At 39.9% G+C, this 26,113-nt stretch overlaps 1 protein-coding gene across 3 annotated transcripts; it reads left to right on the forward strand.

Moving 5' to 3' along the window:
- The first annotated feature begins 1,879 nt into the window (after positions 1 to 1,879).
- Positions 1,880 to 25,710, forward strand: LOC141428303 (E3 ubiquitin-protein ligase TRIM37-like). 3 transcript variants are annotated; one of them, XM_074088225.1, is made up of 17 exons: positions 1,880 to 2,253; positions 2,322 to 2,581; positions 2,986 to 3,196; positions 4,277 to 4,485; positions 5,049 to 5,156; positions 6,058 to 6,285; positions 8,678 to 8,857; positions 9,001 to 9,115; positions 9,953 to 10,145; positions 11,241 to 11,364; positions 11,688 to 11,845; positions 12,311 to 12,489; positions 13,528 to 13,633; positions 19,531 to 19,764; positions 20,353 to 20,562; positions 21,158 to 21,291; positions 21,998 to 25,710. In XM_074088225.1, exons 1-17 carry the CDS (start codon positions 2,200 to 2,202, stop codon positions 22,136 to 22,138), a joined length of 2,844 nt encoding a protein of 947 aa, XP_073944326.1. In that variant the 5' UTR covers positions 1,880 to 2,199; the 3' UTR covers positions 22,139 to 25,710. The 3 variants fall into 3 exon arrangements, with proteins under 3 accessions (XP_073944326.1, XP_073944328.1, XP_073944329.1); XM_074088227.1 differs by having other exon boundaries at positions 1,884 to 2,253; positions 6,076 to 6,285; XM_074088228.1 differs by lacking the exons at positions 19,531 to 19,764; positions 20,353 to 20,562; positions 21,158 to 21,291; positions 21,998 to 25,710 and adding an exon at positions 16,280 to 19,502 and having other exon boundaries at positions 1,898 to 2,253.
- The last annotated feature ends 403 nt before the right edge of the window (positions 25,711 to 26,113 follow it).

Here is a 26,113-nt window from a genome sequence, read left to right on the forward strand (position 1 = left end):
CAGTTCCAACTATATAATAAAACAGCTTGGACCAGTCCAACAAGCGTTGGATATGAAAGATGAAAGGGACAGCGAGCAAGAAACTTTAAAATTGACACAGGCTCAATATGTGTAAAATCTTTTAATTAAATTTGGCATGGAAGATTGTCATAAGCAAGATAGTGACTCCTATGGAGATAAATTTCAATCTGCCGACAGCGGAGACAATCGACCAAAGGTTTCCATACCAGGAGCTTATTGGAAGCTTAATATATCTCGCTGTATGCACACGTCCAGATATAGCTTTTGCGTGCAGTAAGCTTAATCAATATAACACATATTATAATGAATCCCATTGGCTCGCCGCTAAACGCGTACTACGATATTTATCTGGGACAACTGGCTACGGACTCAATTTTAAGAGGGATAGTAATAAAGTTGAAATTTCATCCGACGCAGATTGGGTGGGGGATACAAATGATACAAAATCTTATTCAGGTTTCGTGAGTAGGTTTGGTAATTGCATTGTAAATTGGCATAGCCACAAACAACAAAATATCGCTGGAAATGCTATTAAAGAGGCAAAATTCGTTAGAAACTTTTTATTAGAGTTACATTGTAGGAATGAGTCACATGATCATGTAACTATTTATAATGATAATCATAGCACACTCAAGATGGTGGAGGACGAAAGTTTTCGTAGAACAAAACATATAGATGTTCATCATCATTTTATACAGGGATGTGTTGAACGCAAAGTAATCTGTTTAGCTTACAAGCCCTCAGCTGAATTAGGAGCAGATATTTTTACAAAAGCCTTACCTAAGGTGAAACAGGATTTCTTTGTGAAGTGCTTAGATTTAGTTTAAACTTTTTTTGTATTTTGTACTCTCGCACAGAGTTTATACTTCATTTCTGTTTTAAATTTGTAAAACATATGATTGCCTCGAGTAAGGTAAGGGGCAGTGTTAGGGATAACCTATTTTCATACTTAATGTAGAAATGTGTCTATGGCCGATTTCAAATGAAGAGTTTTTGTTTTCTTACTTATGTCAATGTCTTTCGCAAATATACATGTCGGTTACTTTAAAAATATAATGTTTTTCATTTAATTACTGGGTAAAGACTATTAAGTACAGCCTTGACAAGTATAAGTGTCAGAGGGACCGCACGACACGAACTTCGAGTTTCGAGTTTCGTAGTAGTCTTGCTGACTCTTTTGAATCTTCAGATTCGGATTTACCCATCTCTAGCTCCACTCGATAATTTTTCGGCCTCAACGGCCATCTCTTCTAGGTACTATATGTCCTGCCCATTGCCACTTCAAAGAGCTAATTCACTTGGCTATGTCGGTGACCGTTGCTCTTCTACGTGTGTCCTCATTTCTGATTCGATCCCGTAGAGAAACTTCATGCATCATAACCTCCCTCTATAGCTCACTGAGCATCTCTGAGCCTATTTATAAGTTCTATAGTGAAGCACCGCATCTCGGATCCATATATCATCACTGGCAACACACATAATAATAACTTTCGTGTCTTTCACCTTAAGGCACTGAGGGATTTTGGACGGAAAGACATCGTGGAGTTGTTCAAACCGTACCCATCCAAGTTGAAATGGACGATTGACCTCACCTCGTCGACTTACCTATGATAATTGGACGGTTTGTCCTAGGTATTCATACGCGTCAACAACTTCAAGAACCGAATACACTCACAAACACACAAACATCACGCCTGTAGTATTCCCCAAATGGGGTAGGTAGAGCACACGAACGAAACGTTACCACTTCGGAGCCACTTTTATCAATTTTAGGCTTTAAGTTTGACAAAAACAGTACAATAGTGACACAGGTTGCTAGCCTGTCTGTCGCCTACCGTTTATATGTAATGTCATTGGTTGTTGTTTAATTTCGTTTTTACTGTTAATTAAATTAAATTGAAGGTGACGCCTTTATTCAGAATATTGCGGGGAAAGGATCTTATGTCAGCTGGCAATACAAACTTTTTGTTTTTATTTTGATTCGATTGGGATTCGAACACGGAAGTGGTTGGTTGTGGTTGGTTGTTTCTCGGTTAGTTTCGTATCGTATCGTACGAACTCGTTGACGATCGAATTGCGAAATGTCTAATTGGTTTTTTCGAACAAGAGAATAAAGTATGTCTAAATTATGGTGATTACCCGTTCGGATCCGACATAAGGAAAGGGAATCCTTAAAATATGGCCTCGAGAGGAGACAAAGGGAATGGAAATGGCGAGGAGCAGATCGTGGAGGTAAACTTTGGCCTACATTTGGATGAACAGTTAGGAATTGTGGTTTGTGAAACATGTTTTGATTTTAGACGTTGGCGGAGGTGTTTCGATGCTTCATCTGTATGGAGAAGCTGGTGGATGCGCATCTGTGTCCGCACTGCTCGAAGTTATGTTGCTATGCGTGCGTGCGGCGCTGGCTGACAGAGCAGCGGTCGCAGTGCCCGCACTGCCGGGCCTCGCTGCACCTTCACGAGCTGGTCAACTGCCGCTGGGTCGAGGAGGTGACGCAGCAGATCGAGACCATGCAACAGACTAACTCTGCCACCCAGCGGGAGAGCTTTAGAGACAGGTAATTTGATAGGTTGCTATATTATTTTAAATTTGGTGGTATCAAGTGCTTAAAAACCTTTAAAATTTGCAATCTGTTTATTACTTTGTGTTAATTTAGTCTGTAGTGTCATTTTAGTGTGTGTGTTGTTTAGTTAGGTCATTTTTGTGTTTTTTCGTGATTAATTATTTTTAATTGAAGTTTTCTGCTAAAGTAAATAGAAGATTTCAATAATAAGAACAAATTGGAGTCAATCATGCTATATAATATAGGTAAAATAAATTGTCTAATTGGAGAATAGTCCCCCTACTGATGCCTATCGCTGTTTACAGTCATTATTTTTAGCTTTTTACTTTGTTGACATGCTTTGTGGTGCAGAATAAGTATTAAGTCAGTTTTTAATACCAATGTTATATTTTAAACAGGTGCCCAACCCATCAAGAGAAGCTGACGGTGTACTGTTGGACATGTCGACGTTGCATCTGCCATCAGTGTGCGCTCTGGGGCGGGACCCACTCAGGGCACACCTTCAAGCCACTGGAAGAGGTCTATGAGCAACATGTCACACAGATCCGGGATGAGGTGTCACAGCTAAGACGGAGATTGATGGAGCTCATTAGTTTGGTGCAGGATGTGGTAAGCAATCCATTATCAGCCCTTATTAGTCTATTGCTCTCCTGCGTCATAACAATTAGCTGAACATCAGGTCTCCTTCTTTAATACCAACCCTGCCCGCTGCCTTATAAATAAAGCATGAATGGGTGTTGTACAAGTAAACAAATTAATCTGAAAATTTGGTAGTTTCAGTTTGAAAATATTCAGCTTTTTCCTGGTATTGGAGACTTTAATTGGAGTGGATGATGGTGGTTTATGACTTGAAATATATTGTATCTGAACACACTTCTACACCATTAACAATAGAGTCATATTCAGATATTTTTGATCAAATTTTAAGTAGTAATAAAGCAGTAATGAAGCAGACAAAAACCTAAAATTTGGATTATTTGGAACTTCTTTAGATGCTATAGCAACTCCACTTATACTTGAAAATTAAATCTTCACATTTGCAAAACTGTCACCAAATGGTCTACATTTTTTGCCCAAATCCTTTGTACAAAAACCATTGGTACAGCTGCTCTCACCGACCCATTGACCTCCTTAGAAATGGTGAATGCACACTGCAGTGTGCTATGCATGCTAAAATGATACAATGCCATTTGGTAATGATGTGAAAGGTTTGCTGCAACCTTGTCCATCGCAGATTTCGTGTTTCACGCGTTTCTAAACGATGGGGTAATTATTGTACTTAGGCATCATGCTTTATTTTCAAGGTCTTTAAAATTAAATAAAAAAAATTGCTAGCATCTTGCCCGCCCGTGAAAGCTTCCAACAAAATGTATAAATTTTTATTACTACATTAAATGAACTTAGCTACATTGTCATTAAAAAAACATTGGATGTCACAATTATCTGGTCAGACTGGTCAACAATGAAAATGGGTTCCATTTAAATGTAAAAGAACATTATTATTATTATGGTTGGGCCTGAGCATTATTACTGTGGGCCTTTATGGAAACTGCAGTACTTTTATTAGCCCTGAACATTTAATGTACTCACCAGCTTTCATTTGCTTAATGTAACAGACTTTTAAAGCCATAACAGTTCTAATAATTATACTGTCTAGCTGATTTTAACACATACATATGTAATTTTCAGGAACGCAATGTGGAATCGGTTCGCGCTGCCAAAGATGAGCGTGTTCGCGAGATCCGCAATGCTGTTGAGCTGATGATATCCCGCCTGGACTCCGCTCTGAAGGCTAAACTCCTCACTCTCATGGGCCAGAAGAATAGCCTCACCCAGGAGACGGAGCAGCTGGAGCATTTGCTCCAGGAAATAGAGCACCAGTTACATGCCAGTACTAGGTTAGTAAACTGGATATTGTAAAGTTTTACTACTATTTTTGGCGGCATGTGGGGAATGTAATCTAGGTGACTGATACTGGCAACAAACTTCTACTGTATATATGTAATATCTGCTGAGTATTAGCTAGCGTAAACCTAAAAGCAATGCAATGAAATGCTAGTTTGTGGGACCTTACATCACATAATGGTAAAATATGTTTATAATATTGATCTAGAATGTGGCTTGTGATACCATAATGACTTAAACTACCAGATTTCCTCGTTCCTAAGTGATTGTGACGACAGAAGATAGTCACGGAATTTCTCTGCTATTAGGTTACACATAATGAGTCCATTGAAATTAGATTACCGAAAAATGTAAAAAAAAACTAGTCAACCAATTAGTCCAATTTTTTTGATTTACTTTGTTATTGGTTCTTATTAGCTGCCATATTAATACACACTCTGTTTATAAATTACAAAGACACGCACAGACAGGCAGACAGAAGCGAGGCTAGAGTAGGCTTTGGCTATGGAACCCTAAAAAAGAAGAATAACTGACTGGATGTTTTTATGTCTTACAGATCTGAACTAATAGCCAAGAGTAGCGACTTGTCCAAAATGATTCACCAGGTCCGCAAAAAGCCGATGGCCAGTTTTGTTACTGCTCCAGTACCAGCAGATTTCCATAGGTAAGTTTGTAAAGCTCTAGAAATTCAGAATTTTTATATATTGACCAAGTAAACGAGAAATTAATCATTATTGTTACCTTATTGAAAGAAGGTTCTTTTATTTCCCTAATTGTTTTGGTCTAATAGGATTTAATATTATGTCATTTTCCATAAATATATCAAATGTTTAAGAGCCAGTGCCTTTTCTGGATTTATTCACAATATTGAATATTCAAAGGTTCAAAGAAAAAAAATACTTTTACTTGTATCTTCATTGGTTCTGGAATTTAAGTTCCTCCCATTAAAATTTTATCGTGTTTTAGTAAAATAAAAAAAAATAAAAAAAATAGTTTTTAGTTCAGCCATGATGGCAGATAGAGTAACTCCATGATAACATACTCAAATGGCAGATAGAGTAACTGTCATACTTATGTTATTAATAAGTATAGATTGATTGACCCACTTGTTTAAACTTTGGAAATTATCAAAAGGGTGGCCATTGAATGCAAGGTTCTCCATTTTCATGTAATATTCATCCATACTTTTGTTTGTTCTCAGATTTGTGATTTTTTAAAGATAGACTGCCTATTGTTGTTAGTATTTTAACACTCTAATAATTCATTTGAATATATTTGAACGAAACAAAGCACAGGCTTCAAAGTCATACATAAATAATGTGAATGGAATGGTTTTTTGCATCAATTGGCAGTTTACCTTATGGTCCGCTTTATTAACATCTCGTACGCTCGCAACTTAAATTTTAACGAAAACAGTAAAGAACAATTATTGATTATGCCATACATATTTATAAATGTCACCACAATTTTGAAGGTAATAACCGAAGCTGCGAGGTCCGCTAATTCAGCCGACACCACATTTTTATTTGGCCAGTTTTCTCACGCGCATAATAAGTCCGGTACAGTTTATTTGTGTTGAACAGTGAGATCGTCCCAAGCTACGACAGCAGTACGTTTCCACTGACGAACTTCACACAGCTTCAACACGCCGCGGCGCCGGTGTACTCGGCCCCGCTTCACGTCAATGGTCTCTGTTGGCGGCTGAAAGTCTACCCGGATGGCAACGGCGTCGTGCGCGGCAACTATCTGTCAGTGTTCTTGGAGCTGAGTGCCGGATTGCCAGAGACCTCTAAGTGAGTTATGGGAGCCTGGTAGCTGCGTTTGGACGGGGCTGGCCAAGTTGGAGTTCACGGGTTGCTGTTTAAATCGATATGGATCTAACGGACCTTTGTAAATGATAAATTATATCTATCATCAAGGTTCAAGGGAAAAAGATTGATTTTAGGTTGACTATCATTTGCCCAAATATCATTTGCTATAAAATAGTTTTTCATAATTTTTATTTGTCATATTATTATATTAATTAATTTCTGAAACAGTATTGTCTTCAGAATGGCTAATAAAGTAACCATACATAAAGTAACCTAACATACTGTATTTAATAAAATGATATTTCAAAAAATCCTGTAAAAAGTACGGATTTATATATTGTATGGCAAACGTTGGCATGGCATGTAAAATTATGAGTTATGACAGATGCAATTATAAGAAGCAATGTGGTTCGCTCAGTCCCACACATTTGAGTGGTCTCATGGGCGCGGGCCGACTTTAAGACAGCCCTGTGATAGGCGATTGATATTGATCTTAAATGCACGTTAAACCCGACATCAGTGGCTCTTCTAAAGTCAGGACCTGTAGGATAGCAATCTATATTGTTGAATTCGACAAGCAATCCCTACTAATATTATAAATGCGAAAGTAACTCTGTCTGTCTGTCTGTCTGTCTGTTACCCTTTCACGTCGAAACCACTGAACCGATTTTGATGAAATTTGGTACATAGGTAGTTTGAACCCCAAGGATCAACATAGAATACCTTTTATTCTGGTAGAGGGCACCACCACGCGATACCCCAGGTCCGCGCAGACGAAGTCGCGGGCATAAGCTAGTATTTTATAAACATTGTAATGAGAGTTTCTTGAAAGCGAAATATCTGTCTGTTTGACGTCACAGCCTCGCTTGCGATTGGCTCATTTAGTTGTATAACCAATGACACACGTGCTGCTAATGCCAAAATTGACAAGCGAACCTCGCGATATTAGGGATAATTTTATTCGCACTAGTACCTTCGGCAGACAAAACAGGACAATGACGGTTTTCGACAGGCCAAATACCGATAGATGGCGTTTGCTCGTGATTGGTTCAATAGCTAAATGAGCCAATCGCAAGCAAACGTCAAACGAACCTCACGATATTAACGCCATCTAGCGATATTTCGCCTATGTGAAAACAAAAAAGGAGAATTATTAGTAGGAAGAAAAGAACTAAAGGAACTACTGCGAGTAATCCGATACTAGCGCCAACTACCCTGTCGCACACCCTTATTTTTAAGTAAACATACAATGAAATGGTTATCTTGTCGGTAGTTTGCTATGTTTGGATTTGTCTGGTAGGCTTATAATTCTGATGCTTTGTCTTGAAGTTTGACTATTGGCTTTCTTACAAAAGTTATGTGTGATTTATGAATGAAATATTTTAATACGACGATATTTTTTATTGCTGCAAGCAATGGTTTTACGACTCTAAGGTTAGGCCAGAGGTAAGTTTACTCGCGAAAGCAAAATTTTGCTTGCGTCTTGCTTGTTCATATTTCATCAGATTCGCTACAAGCTTCATGCATTGTCCAGGCGCCATCAGATATATCGGAGCGACCATGCATGGCGATTGTCCTCCGTGTCAAACTAAAATCGTCGATACTACGTTTTTGAGTTTGCATGTTTGTTGAAATGTCGATGGATTGTGTAATGAAAATCGCTTAGTTTATGTTGTGATTCATTCATGGAAATAGGATACGTTATTTTCATTATGTAAGGGTCTCCCGTTATCTATCGACGCGGAATCCGCAAAAGTCGATAGAAAGAAGCTTTATGTCCATACAATAAGAGCTAAAAAGGCATCGACGCGTCGACGTTTTTATTATGGCTCTTATTGTATCGACACAGCTTTTTCTGTCGGCTTTTGTAGATTCGTTGTCGGGATGCGGAAGTGGCAAAAACAAAAAAATGGTGCAAACATACTTATTTCACCTGTTTTTATCTAGGTCATGCTTGGTAACGATCCTATACTAAAGCAGTTAAAACTTAAAACCAAATTAGCACTTTTAATATTGAGTTGCGGTACATTGCCGCGTTCGAACGATCACTTGTAAATCCATAAACCCCGCGTCCGCAATGTAGGATCAATTGTCAATTACTGGCCACCTTACACTATAAATTAATTCTAGTCACCTAGTATAAACAGAGTAATTTTTAGTATAAGGTGTCAATACTGGCTACCCTTCCAATAACTGGCCGCCTTATACTAAAATGAATTCTGGTCACCTATAAATAGAATTCATTTTTAGTATAAGGTGGCCGGTTCTTAAAAGGTGGTGGCGAGTTATTGAAAGGTGGCCAGTAATTTTCGATTTACCCTATCACAATTTTCCCAATAATATCGCGCGGTATGAGCAAATCTTTGTATCTCAGATACGAGTACCGAGTGGAGATGCTGCACCAAGTGTCCCGCGATCCCTCCAAGAACATCGTCCGGGAGTTCGCGTCCGACTTCGAGGTTGGCGAGTGTTGGGGCTACAACCGTTTCTTTCGGCTCGACTTGCTGGCCAGTGAAGGCTATTTGAATCCCGATACTGACACTCTAATACTCAGGTATGTGGTAAAGAGCTAAAATTACATGTTTGTCCATCGAGCACCTTGGCCGCTTGCTTATATTGACGCTGACTTTACAAAAAAAACCCTGATATTTTTCCTCATAGTTTATATTCAAATATTTCAAATGTGTTTGCCACTAGGTTCCAAGTCCGACCCCCGACGTTCTACCAGCGCTGTCGCGATCAGCAGTGGTATATCAACCAACTTATCACTATGCGTAACCAGCACATACTGCAAATCAATGATCTCAAAGAGGTATGGGTATGACAGGCATTGATTTAATAACAATAAAAATATTTTTTTTTCGACCAACATTATTAGTAATGCATAAAGTTTAATTCTAGTGTTAGTAACGCTACACTTTAGTCAGTACATGAACCATACTGCAATGATTCATGTACTGATAGTCGAACCTCTGCGCGAATGTAGTTAGGGTGCTGTTGATTTAGTTTGATTCATTATTTACCACGAAGGTTCGGATGTCCATAGACTGCTGATTTTCAGTGCAACCCTACCACACGAAACAATTCACTCTCTTTCACTCCCCATTGATAATTTTATTTGACGGATAAATGTGATGCCGTCGCAGTCTATTCGAACAAATCAAACAGAGACGGGAGACGGCATCACATTTCTTACGGTGTCACGCGATTTACATAAGTATTCCAAATTTCAAGTCAAACTGACTACTGGAAGTTGTCAAATTTAACTTGCAAGATTTGATTACAGACAGACAGACAGACAGACAACGGGACAGGTGAAACTAAATAAAAGGTTGTAAAACGAATTCTATTTTATAGTATAGGTGACCAGACTTCATTTTAGTATAAGGTGGCCAGTTATTGAAGGGTGGCCAGTAATTGACACCTTCTAAACTTGACTGACTAGTGAGGTAGTGTGTTATTGAACGGTGGCCAGTAATTGACGATTTACCCTAAGTGCAGATAGGGTGAGAAATGGAGAGGCCTTTGCCCAATTGCGGGACATGGACATTACAGGCTAATAAAAAAAAACTGATAATCAAATTGACGGAGTGATAAGTTTTTTTATAAGGAAACTAGGTAATTGTGGTAATGTTGTGTTCTGCTTCAGCGTCTCTCCCTCGAGATGTCTCGCAACTCGATGGCGGCGACGCGCGCGCCGGCGCCGGGCGACGACAACCCCGCGCAGAACAACCCCGTGGACGGCGACGGCAGCGACCCGCTGCTGTTCGGCGCGCAGTGGAAGTACGCGCCTCACGCCGCCGGCAGCGGCAGCGGCAGCGGCCCGCGCCTGCTGAGCCCAGGTATCTCTAACCTCCTGCGGCCCTGCTTCTCAAAGCTTACAAGTCCAATAGTATTTGTTTTGTCTCGTGAATTAAATGAGAAAAAGAAACAACACGAAAAATATTAGATTACTAGCTTAAACCCGCGACTTCGTCTGCGCGGATCTAGGTTATCGCGCGGTGGCGCCCTCTACCGGAATAAAAGGTATCCTATGTTGATCCTTGGGGTTCAAAATATCTATATACCAAATTTCATCAAAATCGGTTCAGTGGTTTCGACGTGAAAGCGTAACAGACAGACAGACAGACAGACAGACAGACAGACAGAGTTACTTTCGCATTTATAATATTAGTAGGGATTAGTAGGGATTATGCTTATTTGTTTTATGAAATTGAAACTATATGTCACCATAACTCAGCGCGGCGTTAGGAAGCTACAGGTGAGACAACGGCGATTTAGGCAAAAAAAATTAGGCGAGCCGGCAGGAATCGAGCTGTATGAAGCCTACGCCATTGCTAAAGTAAAGTCGCCGAGCAGGAAGAATTTCGCGCAATGACCTTTACTACTTGTCTCTGTCACTCGCGCGTGAATATTTGACGTCGCATTCGTACAAATTCATGTGTGCGAGTGCGACGGTAAATATTTACGCGCGAGCGACAGAGACACACAGTGAAAGGCCATTGTACGAAATTCTTACTGCTTGGCGACCGTACTCTATACTCAAACATAACAATAAATAAGTTTGTAATGAAAGCAGAATAAAATGAATTAAGACCTAGACAAAAAATCATATAGTCACCAGCACCAATATCTGACACAACAAGCGTGCATAAATATCTGCTGATACGAGTCTATTTCTAGGGCCGGAAGGACGTGTCAGATATTTTTGCACGCTCCGCTGTGGCAGATATTAATGCTGGTGACTGTACTTGGCCCAAACGACATTGTCTTGGTCCAAACGGTTTTTTTTTGTATATTTGTATATTTGTCGAAAAATAAGATTTAAACAGTCGGGATTAGGAGAGTATACAATAAGTCAGCCGTATCTCTCCGGCGGCTACTATATTTCCAGTAAACAAAGAGAGTCAATAATTACATGGAGTGGTATTGTTCAGGTCTAACGACGGGCCTGTTCGAGGAGTCCCGCAACAACGACGTGGCGACGGCGGGCGCGTGCGCCTACGGAGACTACGCGCTGGAGCGACGCCTGGCGCCCGCCAATCTGCCCTCCACCTCGCGGTAAGCCTACGTTATCATAGGACACTATTTTATCTATACTAATATTATAAAGAGGAAAGATTTGGATTTTTGGATGTTTGCTACGAATAAACTCAAAAAGTACTGGATCGATTTCAAAAATTCTTTCACCATTACATTATAATGCCTTAGATTTATTTTTAACTAACCGCAGATTTTTAGTTGCTTTAAAAGAATAATAATAGTCAACACATATTCCATGTAAAGTGTACGGAAGAATTTTGTCTTGACATCCGTACAAAGTACCTGAGTTGTTTGGTGGTGTATCTGTATTGTACGATAGAGGTGTGTGGTACTGTCCCCAGGTCAGCGAACTCGTTGCACATGGGCGGGTCTGACAACATGGCGCTGGTGAGCCTGCACACGCTGCTGAGCGCGGCCAGCGCGCCCAGCCGCATGCCCAGCAAGCTGGCGCGCCAGGACAAGCCGCACCACGTGCCCGCTAAGGACGGCGCGCTCACAGGTTTGCATGATTCACAACACAACTCACCGTTGCTCTGAGGATGAACTCTAGTTGAGTTCGAAACGGGTCAGCGTAGTATAGTGGTGGTAATAGGTTGTGATATTTGTAAGTTATTATTACAGTGTGTGCATAGACGTAGCTATGTAAGGTCGCGCGAACAAAGAAATTGTTTACAGTTTCATTGTAAACCTTTTTCCAACCACTTATTTCGGTTGACCTGAGGCATCAATCCGGGATACAATACAATAATATAGTTGTAAACTTCACGTGGTCCAGCCCCAGCCAGGATTGAGTTTTCAATGGGTAGTGGCATCAACTTAAAATTTGATATGGAAATATAGTGTGGACGACAATGCAAGTAAAATCAACTAAAAGTACAGTAAGGAAAAAAAAAAAACATTTGTTAGTGTAGTTGAAGTTTATTTGATTGAATTGTGTTACAATATTATTTGGTTATTCGTGCAGCAGTGGCGAGCGTGCCGGTGGCGGAGGCGCCGGCGGCGGGCGTGGCGCTTGCAGCGTCCCTGTCCTCTCCAGAGTTGGCAGCGAAGCCCGAGCCGCAGGCCGAGCCCCCTGCGGCCGCGCGCGAAAGCCCCGCGCCCGCCCACCCCACGCTGGCTTCAGAGTCTAGCAGCGATGCCGGCGTGAGTATACTACCTTTCATGTCATAGGTGTACGAAATATGCCACAATACTTGTCGGTTTCTCTACGCAAGATACAGTTCATAATGGTTTTCCATTCCGATAAAATACAATGGAAAACCAAAATTACAGTGCTCTCTCAATTAGCTCCAGTACCCATCATGCACTACAGCCGTGCATTTTTAATTTTGATATTTGATACAACTTCCATATTAATGGATATGAAAATGTCACTCATTTAATACAATAATTGATTGATTTTTTCGGGTGCCGTCGTATTTCGAGTGAGATCAGACTTAAAAAAAAGAAGTAAGCACTAGGCAGTAGCTTTACAGTGTGCGAAATATGTATAATTGATAATAGCCAATTCATTTATATTTAGTAATACTTCCGTTTTATCTACAATACTCAATATTTTATTGCTTTTCCACAATGTATGGTTACAGATGTTACAAAGAGATTATAACCGTTCGGAAGAAAGAAAGGGTGTGTGTAATATAACAATATAAAGCGATTTTTGTGTATTTTGCTCATGTTTTGTAATTTGTAATTATTGAAGAGAATTATTGCAATGTTTGTTCTTTTCACGCAAAATTTTGTTAGCCGGTTGATGTCAAAGCTTTGATGGTGAGTGGAAAGGGATAAATGTGTCCTTGTCTATCCCAACCTTTCTTTCTTTTATTTTATGAATTGGTTTCTGCTAGTTTTGAAACTAATTCAGTTTCTTTATTGACTTTTCTGCTACGCCGTTTTTTTTTATTAGCACTTTCAAACTTTACTTTGGTATCTTTACTCTTAAATCTTAAATTAGGGGTGTTGACTTTGGGTAAATGGAGCATGTTTGGTGACTCAGTAACCCCCGAAGAAAGAAGAGGTCACTGACCAAGATTTGTGAAGAAGGGACAGGTACAAGTGTGTAAGGAGTGTCGTTCTGAAGGGAGACAGTCTGTCTATTCTTTACATCGAAAAGGAAATACATGTGATAAACGTGATTTCGGAATATTTAATCAAGGGCACCGTTGACATTATGAATTCTTCCAGGATCTGATGTTCAGCGAACTGGAAGTGTTCGCCGACGAGACCGGGCCGTGCCACGCTGACGAAAACTCTAACGAGGAGAACGATGTCGATGACGAGACCATGTCAGGTGAGTGACCTCTTACCAATGCGGGCGTGTACACTGCCGTAACGAATGCCAACGGCGCAGACCTTGGAAGGCGTAGAAAGGGCAGATTAGTACCAACACTATATCAAGGACTTAGGCGGGCGTGTAGTGGTAATGATTAATTTCCCAACTGTTTCATATGGACGAATCATTTTTTCTTCAAACTATGTGTATATCAGGATTGTAAAACTAGCCTATAGATAGTCATTCACGATGACGCGTGCCGTGGTTCTTATTACAATGTCATTAATGTCTAATTTTGACAAAATCACGCTTCTTCGTGGATGGTACTAGGTATAAGGTTCTACAGGATAGTCCTAAAATATGCCCTGAATGCTGTCGGTAGGCCTCCAACAAGATGGAGCGACGACCTGGTTAAGGTTAAGATCGCGGGATCGCGGTGGATCCGAAAAGCACAAGACCGGTCTGAGTGGAGAGCCTTGGGGGAGGCCTATGTCCAGCAGTGGACGTCTTTCGGCTGACATGATGCCCTGAATAACTTACAGATTCAGAAAAAAAATCGTCCATATGAAATAGTTGGGAAATGAATCTTTGGGAAAAATATTTTCGGCGAAAAGTCAGGATCCCCACTGCACGCCACTGCGGACCCCGTCTTAAGTCCCGGCAAGACTAATCGCGGTGATACATTACTAAAAGTACCTCGACGTTTTTATTATATCGACTGTGGCAACCTACATTATCGAAACTACTAACTAACTAACTTAGGGATCTTTAAAAAACAAGGTTATCAGTCGCTCAAAGGGCCAGCAACGCACCTGTGACACCCCTCGTGTTGACAGGTGTCCATGGGCGGCGGTGATTGCTTCCCATCAGGTGACCCGCATGCTCGTTTTCCTATAAATAACGTATGTTGTTTTTATATATATGTTATATATATGTTATAACATACGTTATTTATAGGAGGCCAATTTAAATTTGATACATTTAATTCGCTTACGAATGGCACAATAAAAAAAACGAAAATTTGCAGATTTGGTACTGTACGTTGCGGCAGTCGATATTTCAGCGGCCAATCACTAGTAGACCGAGTAGAATAAGTCCAGGAGTGGATTAGCTTATATTTATCTCAAAAAATTGCGATAGTTTAAAACATTAGATTGATACCAAGTTTTTGGTCATACATTAGTGTGTCTGTCTGAGAGGAATATCTGCGGATCCGCCCACCGCCCGTTGCGTTGTTTCCTTGCATGTATTTCCGCCATTTCCTCCTAAATACCTCCCTTCAGTTTATATTTACAACGTGAACAACTCTCATGACACCCCGGTTCCTTTTCGCGCGTCCTTTTTAAGTAACAGTCTCTAACGTTACTACAGACACTAAGCAAGGTTAATACAGTGCTTCTGTTTTCTAAATGTTCTCCATCAAACTTCGTATTGATTTGACCGCTCAAGGTAAGAACATGGCCATGCCATTTAACGATTGCGACCATAGACCCAGTGCAATGATTACTGAGTGGAATTAAAGGAGCTTCTAAACAGGCCATTTTTACTGCAATTTGTGGCCGGCAACTACGGCCGTCCTTCTCTGGCACCGTACGCAAAAGCAAGATGCAAATAATGGTCGGCCACAAATTGCAGTGAAAATGTTAGCCTGTTTAGAAGCCCCTTAAGAAAATAGATGCACGTACATGCTTTTGTCTGTGAGAAAAATTGGTTTGTTACTGCTATAGAACTAAAGTACTCAACTTTTTTGATATCAAACAGATAATTATCGATGTAATTCACCAGCAAGAAACTAATATTTCGGCACTAGTTAGAAAAAATCTCGTATCTAAAACCATAAAATAACGCCAATTTGAAAAAATATTTGTAAGTTCTCTCAGAAAAAAAATTAGATTTCGAGATAGGACTTTTTTTTAAGTAGTGACGATTTGTAGCATACGCGACCATATATTGTTATGGTTGACGCATCTTTGGTCTCAATGACCAAAGACTGAAAGGAGAAGCGCGGAGGGGAACCCACCATTAGAGTTGTTGCTGTAAAAAAACAACAAACCGGTGTATCCTTTCTAAACTGAAGACTTAACGCGTCCGCTATATTGTGTCGCCAATTTGCTTAAAGAAGTCAATTTTTTGAATTCGTGCTTTGTAGACTCAATATCTAAAAAATTATAATCCTTTTGAAAGTTGGCGCAACTGAGTTGTTGAAGCTCTGATCATTGTGGACAAAGAGGAGCTGAAATGTAGCGGACGCTTTAAGTGCGGCGAAATAACGCGCATTTGAATAGCCACTAGTTATCGCTGCATTAGCTTACGGATCCTGAAGCCATATTGTCTAATGCCCTCGGAATCGGTTGCTTTCACTTCTTTCCTACAGTCCTACAGTATTGTATGTACAATAGGACGGGGTTAAAAGCAGCGCCGGCCCTGGGATAGAGCGGTCGCGCAGTTTCCAGTGCATAATAAAATTATGATGGCCCCGTCTGAGAGGTGCGGAAGCGGGGTAGTCCATCTCGCTCTACCCTGATCAAGGGCTAGAGCCGGCGCTGGTAGAAACCGATACGATCGCGTACGCCCGCGCGTCAGACAATACGTCCTCTGGATCCTAGGACCGGTATTTCCTTACCCCCTGGCCTTGTCCCCCTCACCCCCTCCCCGCTTCCCCAGACGGGTCGTCGGGCAGCGCGTGCAGCTGGTGCGGGCCGGAGCGGCCGCGGCGCGTGTACTGCGCGTACAGGCACACGCGCCCGCGCCGACACGCGCCCTACGCCGCACACAACTCACAGAGACCCCACACTGACACACAGTAGACTAGCGACAAATACTGTCACCACAATGCTAACTGAACTGAACACCTCCCAACCCGCTTTTGCACGATAGCTCGGTTACACACATCTGTGCCCGGGTGCAATATTCGAGCGTTTTGGCCGGTCGATTAAACGTCATTACCACACGTTTATTTTATCAGCACAACGGAACGACAAGTCGCAACAATTTTTATCACGCTAGATTTAGCATCGGTGTTGTCTTTAGTTTTCATAAAAAATTAACCATCAGCATCATCTCTCTTAATAATAATTGCTGAAACGGTAATGACGAAAATAAAATACGCCGCCAAAACGCTGAATATTTACCCGCCCTACATCATCATGTATATCTCGCAGCGACACACACTATAATTTCTACCACTCATTGTGTCCCATGAATCAGTATGGTAGTAATTATACTATACTAGAATGCAAACTAGAGTACTTGTTTTTAATTTAAAAATGTATAAAAAGATAATCAGAACAAAGATAATTCCTTCCAAAATGTATCTCTCGAAAACACCTGCAACGTCAAATTTTCCAAATATGTAATTTGAGCTCCATTTCTGAAAACGTCGATAGTGTCGATAACTTCTCATTTTATTACAGTCGTTTTCTAACTGATAAGTATTTGTTTGCTACAGTATAATAAATAAAACAGACATAATCAAAAAACAGACTATCGTGCATAAAAACTCTCCGCACCATCGAAGATTCGTGTGGGTTAGCCCAAAGTTAGATAGTGCTCACAGTATTATCAGCAGAACAGTGAACAGTCACTATGTGCTATGCAGAATAAAGCTAATAGTTTCTATAGTCAATTTACCTTTTTTTCCTGCCCAAAATATGGTAGTGTGTATCAGGAGGCATATTACGTTTTGATCTTGGTAAATTTTTCTCGCGTACATTTTCCAAATCTGATTATGATTTAGTTAAATTTATGAATCTAGTTCTTCCTAACATCGCTTTATTCCTTTGTTTCTAGAGCTCCTTTAAAAGATTCATCTAATAAATGATATTTAATATAAGGATAGGAAAAAACTGGTATAGCCGTCCTCTTTCATACGGTAGTCCATTTATTTATAGGTACCTAAGGGACCATTCTTCTCGATAATTCTAACTAAACAATTTTACCACAATGTGTCAGGTCAGGACTTACAGTTGATGAAGCGACCAGACTTAAAAAAATAATTAATTCATCGAATAAGATGCGTCAGAATGATTTTTAGATTATTTAAGGATTTTTTTTGTAGAAGAATTTAAACAAAAAAAATTGATATTATTTTGCTGTGATTTATAAGTAGTTAAATACATTGTAGTCAATTATTCTTATTGCTTCTTACCTTATACTTGCGCTTTTTTAATGAGCAGGAATAATTGTGTCCTAATTCCATAGATAAGTACCTGAAATATGTATGCTTCTAAAGCCGCTGCTAATATTACTAAAATATGAGTTTCAGGTCGAATAATGACACACACCTGATTTGCCTTAGGAACTAGTTAAATTGACGTACAATATTGCATTTGGTAGATATTTGCATTATTTTGAGTAAAACGAAATAAATGTTGTTAGAATATAGTATTATTTAGTCCAAAACTGATTTACAATATACAATAGAATCGTCAGTGTAACGACTCGTATAATTTTTTATCTATTTTGAGTTGTAAAATTACTGCACTACATGGATGATTTCTATGATATTTATTATTATTTGTTTTTTTAGTAGTTTAATCCAAAATAAGCTATGTTCAAGTTTATTGTTATAAAAATTGTTTACTTTTTCACCACTTCTGAGTACTTAACATATTATACGAATAAGCTTTAAAAGAAATAATTATTTTTTGACTTTCGATCTCTTTGATAATTTAACGAGAGTGGTGAAGAGGATTAAAAATTTAATTAAATTAGAAACGAAGTAACTTAAAACAAAACTTTTATTTTCTTCCACTTTCCAAACCAAACACACAAACAAACAGCCAGTGAGTAGTAATGTCGTATATTTTATTTTTATATAGTCGATTAAGTTTAGTAGAAACACTCTTTTTTCCCATGCTTTTGTATTTTATTACATTTATTTTCCCTTTAAATTTCAAATGTAATTTCGCACATGAATTTTGAAAAAATCAAGAGGTGCTAGCTCTAATTTGCACCCACGATCCTGGGAGGCTATTGTTCAAACCACTAGGCCACCACGCTAACTATTGCCAAATAGATGAGTCAGTCACCAACACCATATCTGGCACTACAAAGTGTGCATAAATATCAGATATCAGACTCTATTTCTAAGGCCAGTAGGACGTGTCAGATATTTTAGCATGCTGTGCTGTGACAGGTATAAGGGCCTCCACTAAGTCACGCGGGTGCACGGCGTGCTTGTTTTATATCATCTAATAGAGCAGCGCTGCGTAAGGCTGCGTTTCCACCGAAAAAGTGAGAGGATGTGTTGCGGGGAATGTGTTTTTCATGAACCAATACAAATGCTTCATTTACCTTCTCGCACAGCACATCTCTGGTCAGAGGCGTCTTTAGCCCATGTAGCGCCCGTGTGCAATAGGGATGTTGACACCATTAAAAAATAATTCGAAGACACGACTCCAGTAAAAAAACGCTTTATTTTAGCCCTGAAAACCAGACTAATTTTCGATTAACTGCAAAATTAGATTTTTGTTGCTTTAAAACAAATAAATAGTTAGTTGATTGAGTGTGCGAACAAGTGACGTCATAAGTTGCTATTTCCATTCAAACTCTATGGGAGAATTGTGTTTTGACAGCTTATAAAAAGTACGTCAATTGATTGGTGGTGTCAACATCCCTATTATAACTTTAGCGTCATCTAGGAAGCGCGTGGTCAAAATGGAATAGGTACACACCCTGCACTATAGGTAAAGACGCCTCTGTCTCTGGTGGAAACAGCTGAGCGGAGCGAGGCGAGGTAAAGAAGCGTTTCTATTGGTTCATGAGAAACACATTCCTTGTAACAGATCCTCGCACATCTCTGGTGGAAACGGAGCCTAAGGCAGGTCTTTGGTCTATACATATTGAGTTAGCGGAGGCCCTTAAAGCAGGTGACTGTACAACCGCCACTTCTCAATTGTACTTATTTTACCTAGGCGAGAATGACATCGAAGGCGCCCGCGCCAGCAGCGAAGACAGCTCGGACATCCTCAGCCGTCTGCTGTGCGCCGTGCACGGGCGCGCCGTGACGCCGGCCGGCAGCGACGGCCCGGCGCCGGCCGCCACGCGCCACGACAACGACCCGCAGCTCTCCACCGCGGCGCATACTGACATGCTGCTGTTGAATCTGATGCGGATGAACGGGCTCACGCCGAAGCATTCCAAACATAGTGAGTTTGGTTCAGTTCTGTCTGTGATGCTATGTCCCTGGGATGTCCGGACAAGAATAACTCCCCCCCCCCATCTCATCCCATTGGGTGTCGTAGAAGGCGACTAAGGGAAAATCCAGAAGACTGGCAGTAGCGTCTTCTGCTTATACTATCAGTGTAATTCTACGATCCCCACGCCGCCTGCCAAACGTGGGGATTATGGCAACTCTTCCCCTCCCCCCATAGTGAAACGTACAATTTAGTCGCGGCCTCCAGTCCCTGGCGGCTCCTTTATCCTCGGCCTTGGTAGCGGGCGAGGCAACGGAGGACCAGGGGGTGCTAAGAATCTCCAGGTAACTCCCTGCTACCATCCTCCGAATGAGGTCGCATACTGAGAAGTCTACACGATACCTACACCAGAGTTCTTGCAAATAAATAAACTGGCAGGATGTTTAAGTATTATTATTATTATTTATTATTTTTTCAGGCCTCACCATTTTAGACGTGTTTGATAAAAATTGGTTTTGGCTTTTTGATATGTTGTAACTTTGAAGTGACAATTTCGGAATTTTTAAAAATTTCTAAGTTGGTTATTTTTTCTTATTGTAGGTTCAAAAGTTCCAAAGCGCAACTGGGCGTGCAGCGCGGGCGCGCCGGAGGGCCCCCTGCGGAGCCCCCTGAGCCCCGGCGCGCCGCCGACCCCGACCGGGAGCCGCGCGCGCCGCCCCGCCGCCGCGCCGCGCGCGCGCCGCCTGCCGCGTGCGCCGCTGTCCCCCGGACAGATGCGCCGCGCTATCGATACCCGCCCGCAGCCTTGTGGTAACCCATGTCGAATAACTTTTTTCTGAAACTGTGAACTGTTCAGGATTTATTTCAGGACTCTATAGGTTAGATTTGTAACAAATTTTAACCTGTGATGCTTAGTGTGTGTGAAATTTCCAATTCGCATTAGGCCCAGTTGGAAGCTACAGCTCCAGCCCTCTTAACCTCTTCACCGCCCCAGTCATCCAGTTGTTACAGCCAGTGGCTCACACGCCACGGTCATGACCAACATTCAACTCGAAATTAGTCCTTCTGCATTGGAATTAAAAATCAAGTTGATTTGTCGCTGGTTTTTCTGTGGCGTACAGAGCACGTCATTTCATTTGTTTTGTGGAGGTGAAGAGGTTACATCTTATGTGAAGAGGTTATATGTTTTAGGAGGCAGCTTCCTAAAAATATAATTCAATAGAATACAAATATATTTTTATTGCACACCAGAAAGCAGTACAAAAATAATTTGTATATAAAGTTAATAATTATAATGATAAAATCTTTTGTCCTTATCTTTTATTGCTATCGAGAGTTGAGGACGATAGTTTTCTACGGAATTCATCTCATAGTATGGTTCATAATAAATAATTATTGTTTGCAGGTGCGGTGGGTTGTTTCCTGAGTCCGCCGGGCACGCCGGAGCGTGCGGTTGCATCGCCAGCGCTTGACTACGGCTGGCCGTGTGCGGCGCCCACTGAGATCTCAAACAACGTCGACTCTATGCTCGACTATAACGTGAGTTTGCATTATCCTCTTAACGAGTAAGGACACTTCAATCTACTCGTAGTTTTATTTGCGGATATTCGTTGAAAACACAGTTGCCTCAATTAGATTTAGAACCATCCTCTTGTGGATAAATTGTTTAACGCATTCACTGCCTGTGCGTATACGCATAAGCAGAATGTTAATATCGATCGAGACTCTTCGGTTTTCTTCGTTTTTGTAATGCCGAGTTTAGACTTGCAAGAAAAATCGTGCAAGTTGCATTACATTGCGGCGCTCGATTGATCACTACAAACCCGTTGGCTTTACTGCATCGCAATGTAATGCAACTTGCACGATTTTTCTTGCAAGTCTAAACTCGGCTTAAAGATTCAAAATGAGAAAGAAAAGCAAAACTGTTTTTTTGTTTCAAGTTCCGAACGACATTAGCAAATAAAAAATAAGTGTACGTTCTTTTGACTTTGCCCTCAGCAGTTTGCAGTTTAGCAGTCATTTAAACAGGTGCATTTGCGACACTGGAAGATATCTTAGATCTGATAACCAGCCGTGTATGCGTTAAGTGAACTCGTATATAGTTTTGATTCGTTTAATTAAACAACCAATAAATCAATAGAAACCAAAAAGATGCATTTTTAATTTTTAAAGTGCCGAAAAGTGCAGTCACAGCAGAGCTTTTGTTAAATTTAACCAGACTCACGCCAATTTGTCATCGTTCCAGGACACAATATTCGACATCCTCCTCAACAGCCTGTCCATCGAGCCGCACGCGGCGGAGTGCGAGCCGCGCGAGCCGCGGCCGGCGACGCCGCCCGTGCAGCCGTGGTGCCCTCCGCCGCACAAGGACGCCGACACCGATTGACGCCGGCGCGCCGCGATCCACCGCGAGTACCAACACTGACTTTACAAACGCTCCTAGGGCTCTGAACTCTACGCTTAAAAGGCCACTGTTTGAATATTTCGCATCCTGGCCACTATACAGCATTTATACGGGTGCTTCGACATTATTCTCCCAGATTGTTGCAAGAGAGCTCAGAGTCAACTTTTCACGATAGCGAAAGAGCACCGACACTGAGTCTACTCTGATCGAAATTGTTGAGACTTGATAATCGTAAGGCTACGTACGCACTATGCGGCTAACCGTGCGGTTTGAGCGCGCCGTCTCTATGTCAAGCGATACTTTGGCGAGGGACGACACGCTAAAAGTGCGGCTAATTGCATAGTGCGTACCTAGCCTTAGTTAGAGAATCGTGACGTTTGACTGCAGCGGTCTAAACGTTCTATGATTCAACCATCCGTTATTCGTGCCTCAGTATTCAGGGCTGAGATTTTTAAAAGCAAAAACCATTTACCATAGACGACGGAATGCCCAAGTGGTTAGAGAACCTGACTACGAAGCTTGAGGTCCCGGGTTCGATTCCCGGCCGGGGCAGTTTGCATGAATAATACGAATGTTTGTTCTCGGGTCATGGATGTTTAATATTTTTTTTAAGTATGTATTTATCTATATAAATGTGTTTATCCGTTGCCCAGTTTCCATAGTACAACTTTGCTTAGTTTGGGACTAGGTCAATTAGTGTCAAGTGCCCCATGATATTTATATTATTTTATATCCATATGGTCGTATTAAGCGGCCCGAATGAGCCGTCATTCGGGCCGCTTAACTATTATACTATAGCATTCGGGCTACGAATTAACTGGTAAACTATAAATTATAGTTTATCTACAATATAGGATATTTTTTTAAAACAAAATAATTCATAGTTTATGAGTTACGAGTTTAAAGCGGCGAGTAGGAGTAGCGTGAGTTAGGTAGGTATGCAACACCTCACAGTTATTATAACCACCGACCTTTACCATACTACTCATCACTGGCGTTGCCTAAACAGTGCATGTCGTGTGCAGATGTGCAAGTTCCGGAAAGTTTCCAAAAAGTTGGAAAGTTCTCAGAAATTTCCGGAAATTTTCACAAGAAATTTAGGGAATTTAAAGTTAAGAAACGGAAAGTTTCAATCTCCATACAAAATTGTGAGAAGTTTCCGAAATTTACCTATATGAAAAATTCGGCAATTTCGGAAAGTTTCCTTTGGTACATCAGTGAAATTTACTACATAGTGTTGCAACAGACAGCTTTGTGCTTTATATAATAGAGAAACACCGTGTTTTTTATTGATTTCCGTTAACTTTAATGGACAGCTTTTTTTCATGCATAATATTAGTTCATATTCTTATTGTTAAATATCAAATTGTAAAATTTCATAAATCATAAACATGACGAGTGACATTTAGGTGACACATAAAAAATACATTCAAAACTTTTTTTTTAACATATTATTATGCTAAATATGTGATGAACTAAAAATAATCAGGATACGGAAAAAACTTAATAAATAAAAAAAATACATTATCATTTTACTGCGCATAATTAATTGATTATCTTTTAAACAATAAGAGTAAGACCATTACTTTTATAGAGAAATTAACTTCATTTAACCTGTTGAATGTTCTCTTAAAGTTAACGGTAGTCAAAAACAATATGTTGTATGTAAGTCATAATCTACAGGGTTCAGGATCTGTCTGATATCCGTAAAAATACTCGCTTTAGGAAGTGTTCTAGATCTCGTTTACTTGGTGTACAGTTAACACTCCTAATAATAATTTGTCAATTTACAAACCTTACCATGTGGACTGCATGGAACTCTACTGAAGAGTTCATTTGATGTTACATTTTTTAAGACAATTTGATCTGAGAACAAATCCACTATAAGTTGCAGGTCCACTTTAGCATTTCTAAAAAAGCATTTTTGACGATTTGCTGATTTGTATTCGGTAAAAACGATCGAACTTGACGTACGCATCTATTAATGCACTGGGAAGATGTTTGCCTCATTTAGTCAGCTAATGGCAAGACAAGTGATTCACGGTATTATAGTGTATATTTTATTATTTTACTCGGTGAATGTGATAGAGCGATGTATGAAAATATATATTTTTAATGGGCATTTGTTCGAAGACTCAAAATTGTAAACGATCTCTCGTTATAATAATGATGTAGTTTAAAATTAATATTTATTAATATCTTAAATTATTTTAATATATCATATCTGATATTGAGAATCTTCAATAATATCAACAAATTATATTTCAAACTATACTAACTATACATTTGTTTAGTTTCACATTTTCGTAACCTTGCAGTAGATAAAAAAACATAGATTAATTTTAGAGTTATTAAAAAATCATAGTTAATTATTATATTGGATGCCACATGCAATCTAATTGTTGTCAACTGCGCTGTAATTGTTCCACTCTGTGTGTAATGCCGCGCGTGAATTAAGCTTAAATATTTAGTATAGTTAGATGAATATCTGATTTAGCCTCTTCGTGAATGAATAAAATGTTCGGGAAGAGGCCTGCCTTATGCGCAATACGCGCAAAGCTAATACGTCAGTACCTAATGCATTGGCTCACACATGAATTCAAGGTTTACAACCTTAAAAAAAAATTCACCCTTGTAAGTTCATTCTTGACATCCGTCAATTTTTCCTTTACAGTTTTTATTTAGCTCAAACATAGACACCTGTATGGGTCGTATACAGTTGTGAACTATTGTTTTTGACAGTGTAGTGTTTCTTAATACCCCGTAATGTCGTCCAATAGATTGTTAGATATTAGTATAGTTAAAGATTCGACTGAAGAGTTCAAACGCGTGTGATCCTTAAGGTTTTATATGGTGGAGTGCTGTAAGACATAAAATGAAGCGCTTTATTGTTTGTAAAGACTTAGGGGCTGTTTCACCATCCATTGATTAGTGTTAACTGACGGTTAAATGTGATGCCGTCTCTGTCTATTCGAACAAAACAAATAGAGACGGCATCACATTTAACCGGCAGTTAACACTAATCATTGGATGGTGAAACAGCCCCTTAATATTCTATTATAAAACTTTCACTCTCCTTGCATTACTTATCAGACTCTAGAGACATTTCCAGCGCAGTAATGTAAAGCATGAACAGTGAAAGTGTTGAGCGTGGAATTTGATTTTATTGTTTGGTATCTCTATCCTATTTTCCACTTAATGATATTATGTAATTAGACTGAATTTTACATGGTATTGTCGCGTTATGAGCTTAATTGTGAAGTAGAATTCTAAGGATTCTTTATTTACTGTATGTATAATTGGTTTAAATTTGTAATGGCGCAGACAAGGGTTTATTTTTGTTTTTCTTTCTGTGAGTGGATATGAGAGATTAACTGGGCTGATGCAAGTTAATTTAAGATTTGAAGAAATGTACAAGTTTGGTTCCAATATTGGTTTCAGTAAGGTTAACAAGAATAATATATTTTTGATGCTACGTTGCAAGTCAGCAGTGTGGTGTGGTGATTTACTCATGAGTGTGCAGTGGAATGCTTAATAAAACCTTAATTAATTAATCATTTGTTTTCTTTCATATCGACTTGCAAAACCTGCAACTAGAGTCGAATTTTTTGTGCCCAGACCCAGACTAGAACACATTAAAAAAACCCGAAAAAAATATGGGGCTAGGAATCGAACTTAGTTCATTATTCCGAAATTCGTTCTTCACCATGTATTGATCTGACATGACCAGTTGATAATATAAAGAGAAATATCTCAATAATATGTTCTCGAAATAGCTATTGATTAGTTACCTACTATTCAGCCAAATGCCAAATTACTATTGATAATTTTAGCTTGCCTTTTGTATCAATAGAGAGTTGACGAAATTAACGCATTCACTGCCACCTGACTCCCACAGGTCCCACCGACGCACATGTGCGTTCAAAATGTATGAATAATAATGAAGAGGAGAAGAAG

This window comes from Choristoneura fumiferana, chromosome 5 (genome assembly GCF_025370935.1).
Source record: "Choristoneura fumiferana chromosome 5, NRCan_CFum_1, whole genome shotgun sequence".
NCBI lineage: Eukaryota > Metazoa > Arthropoda > Insecta > Lepidoptera > Tortricidae > Choristoneura > Choristoneura fumiferana.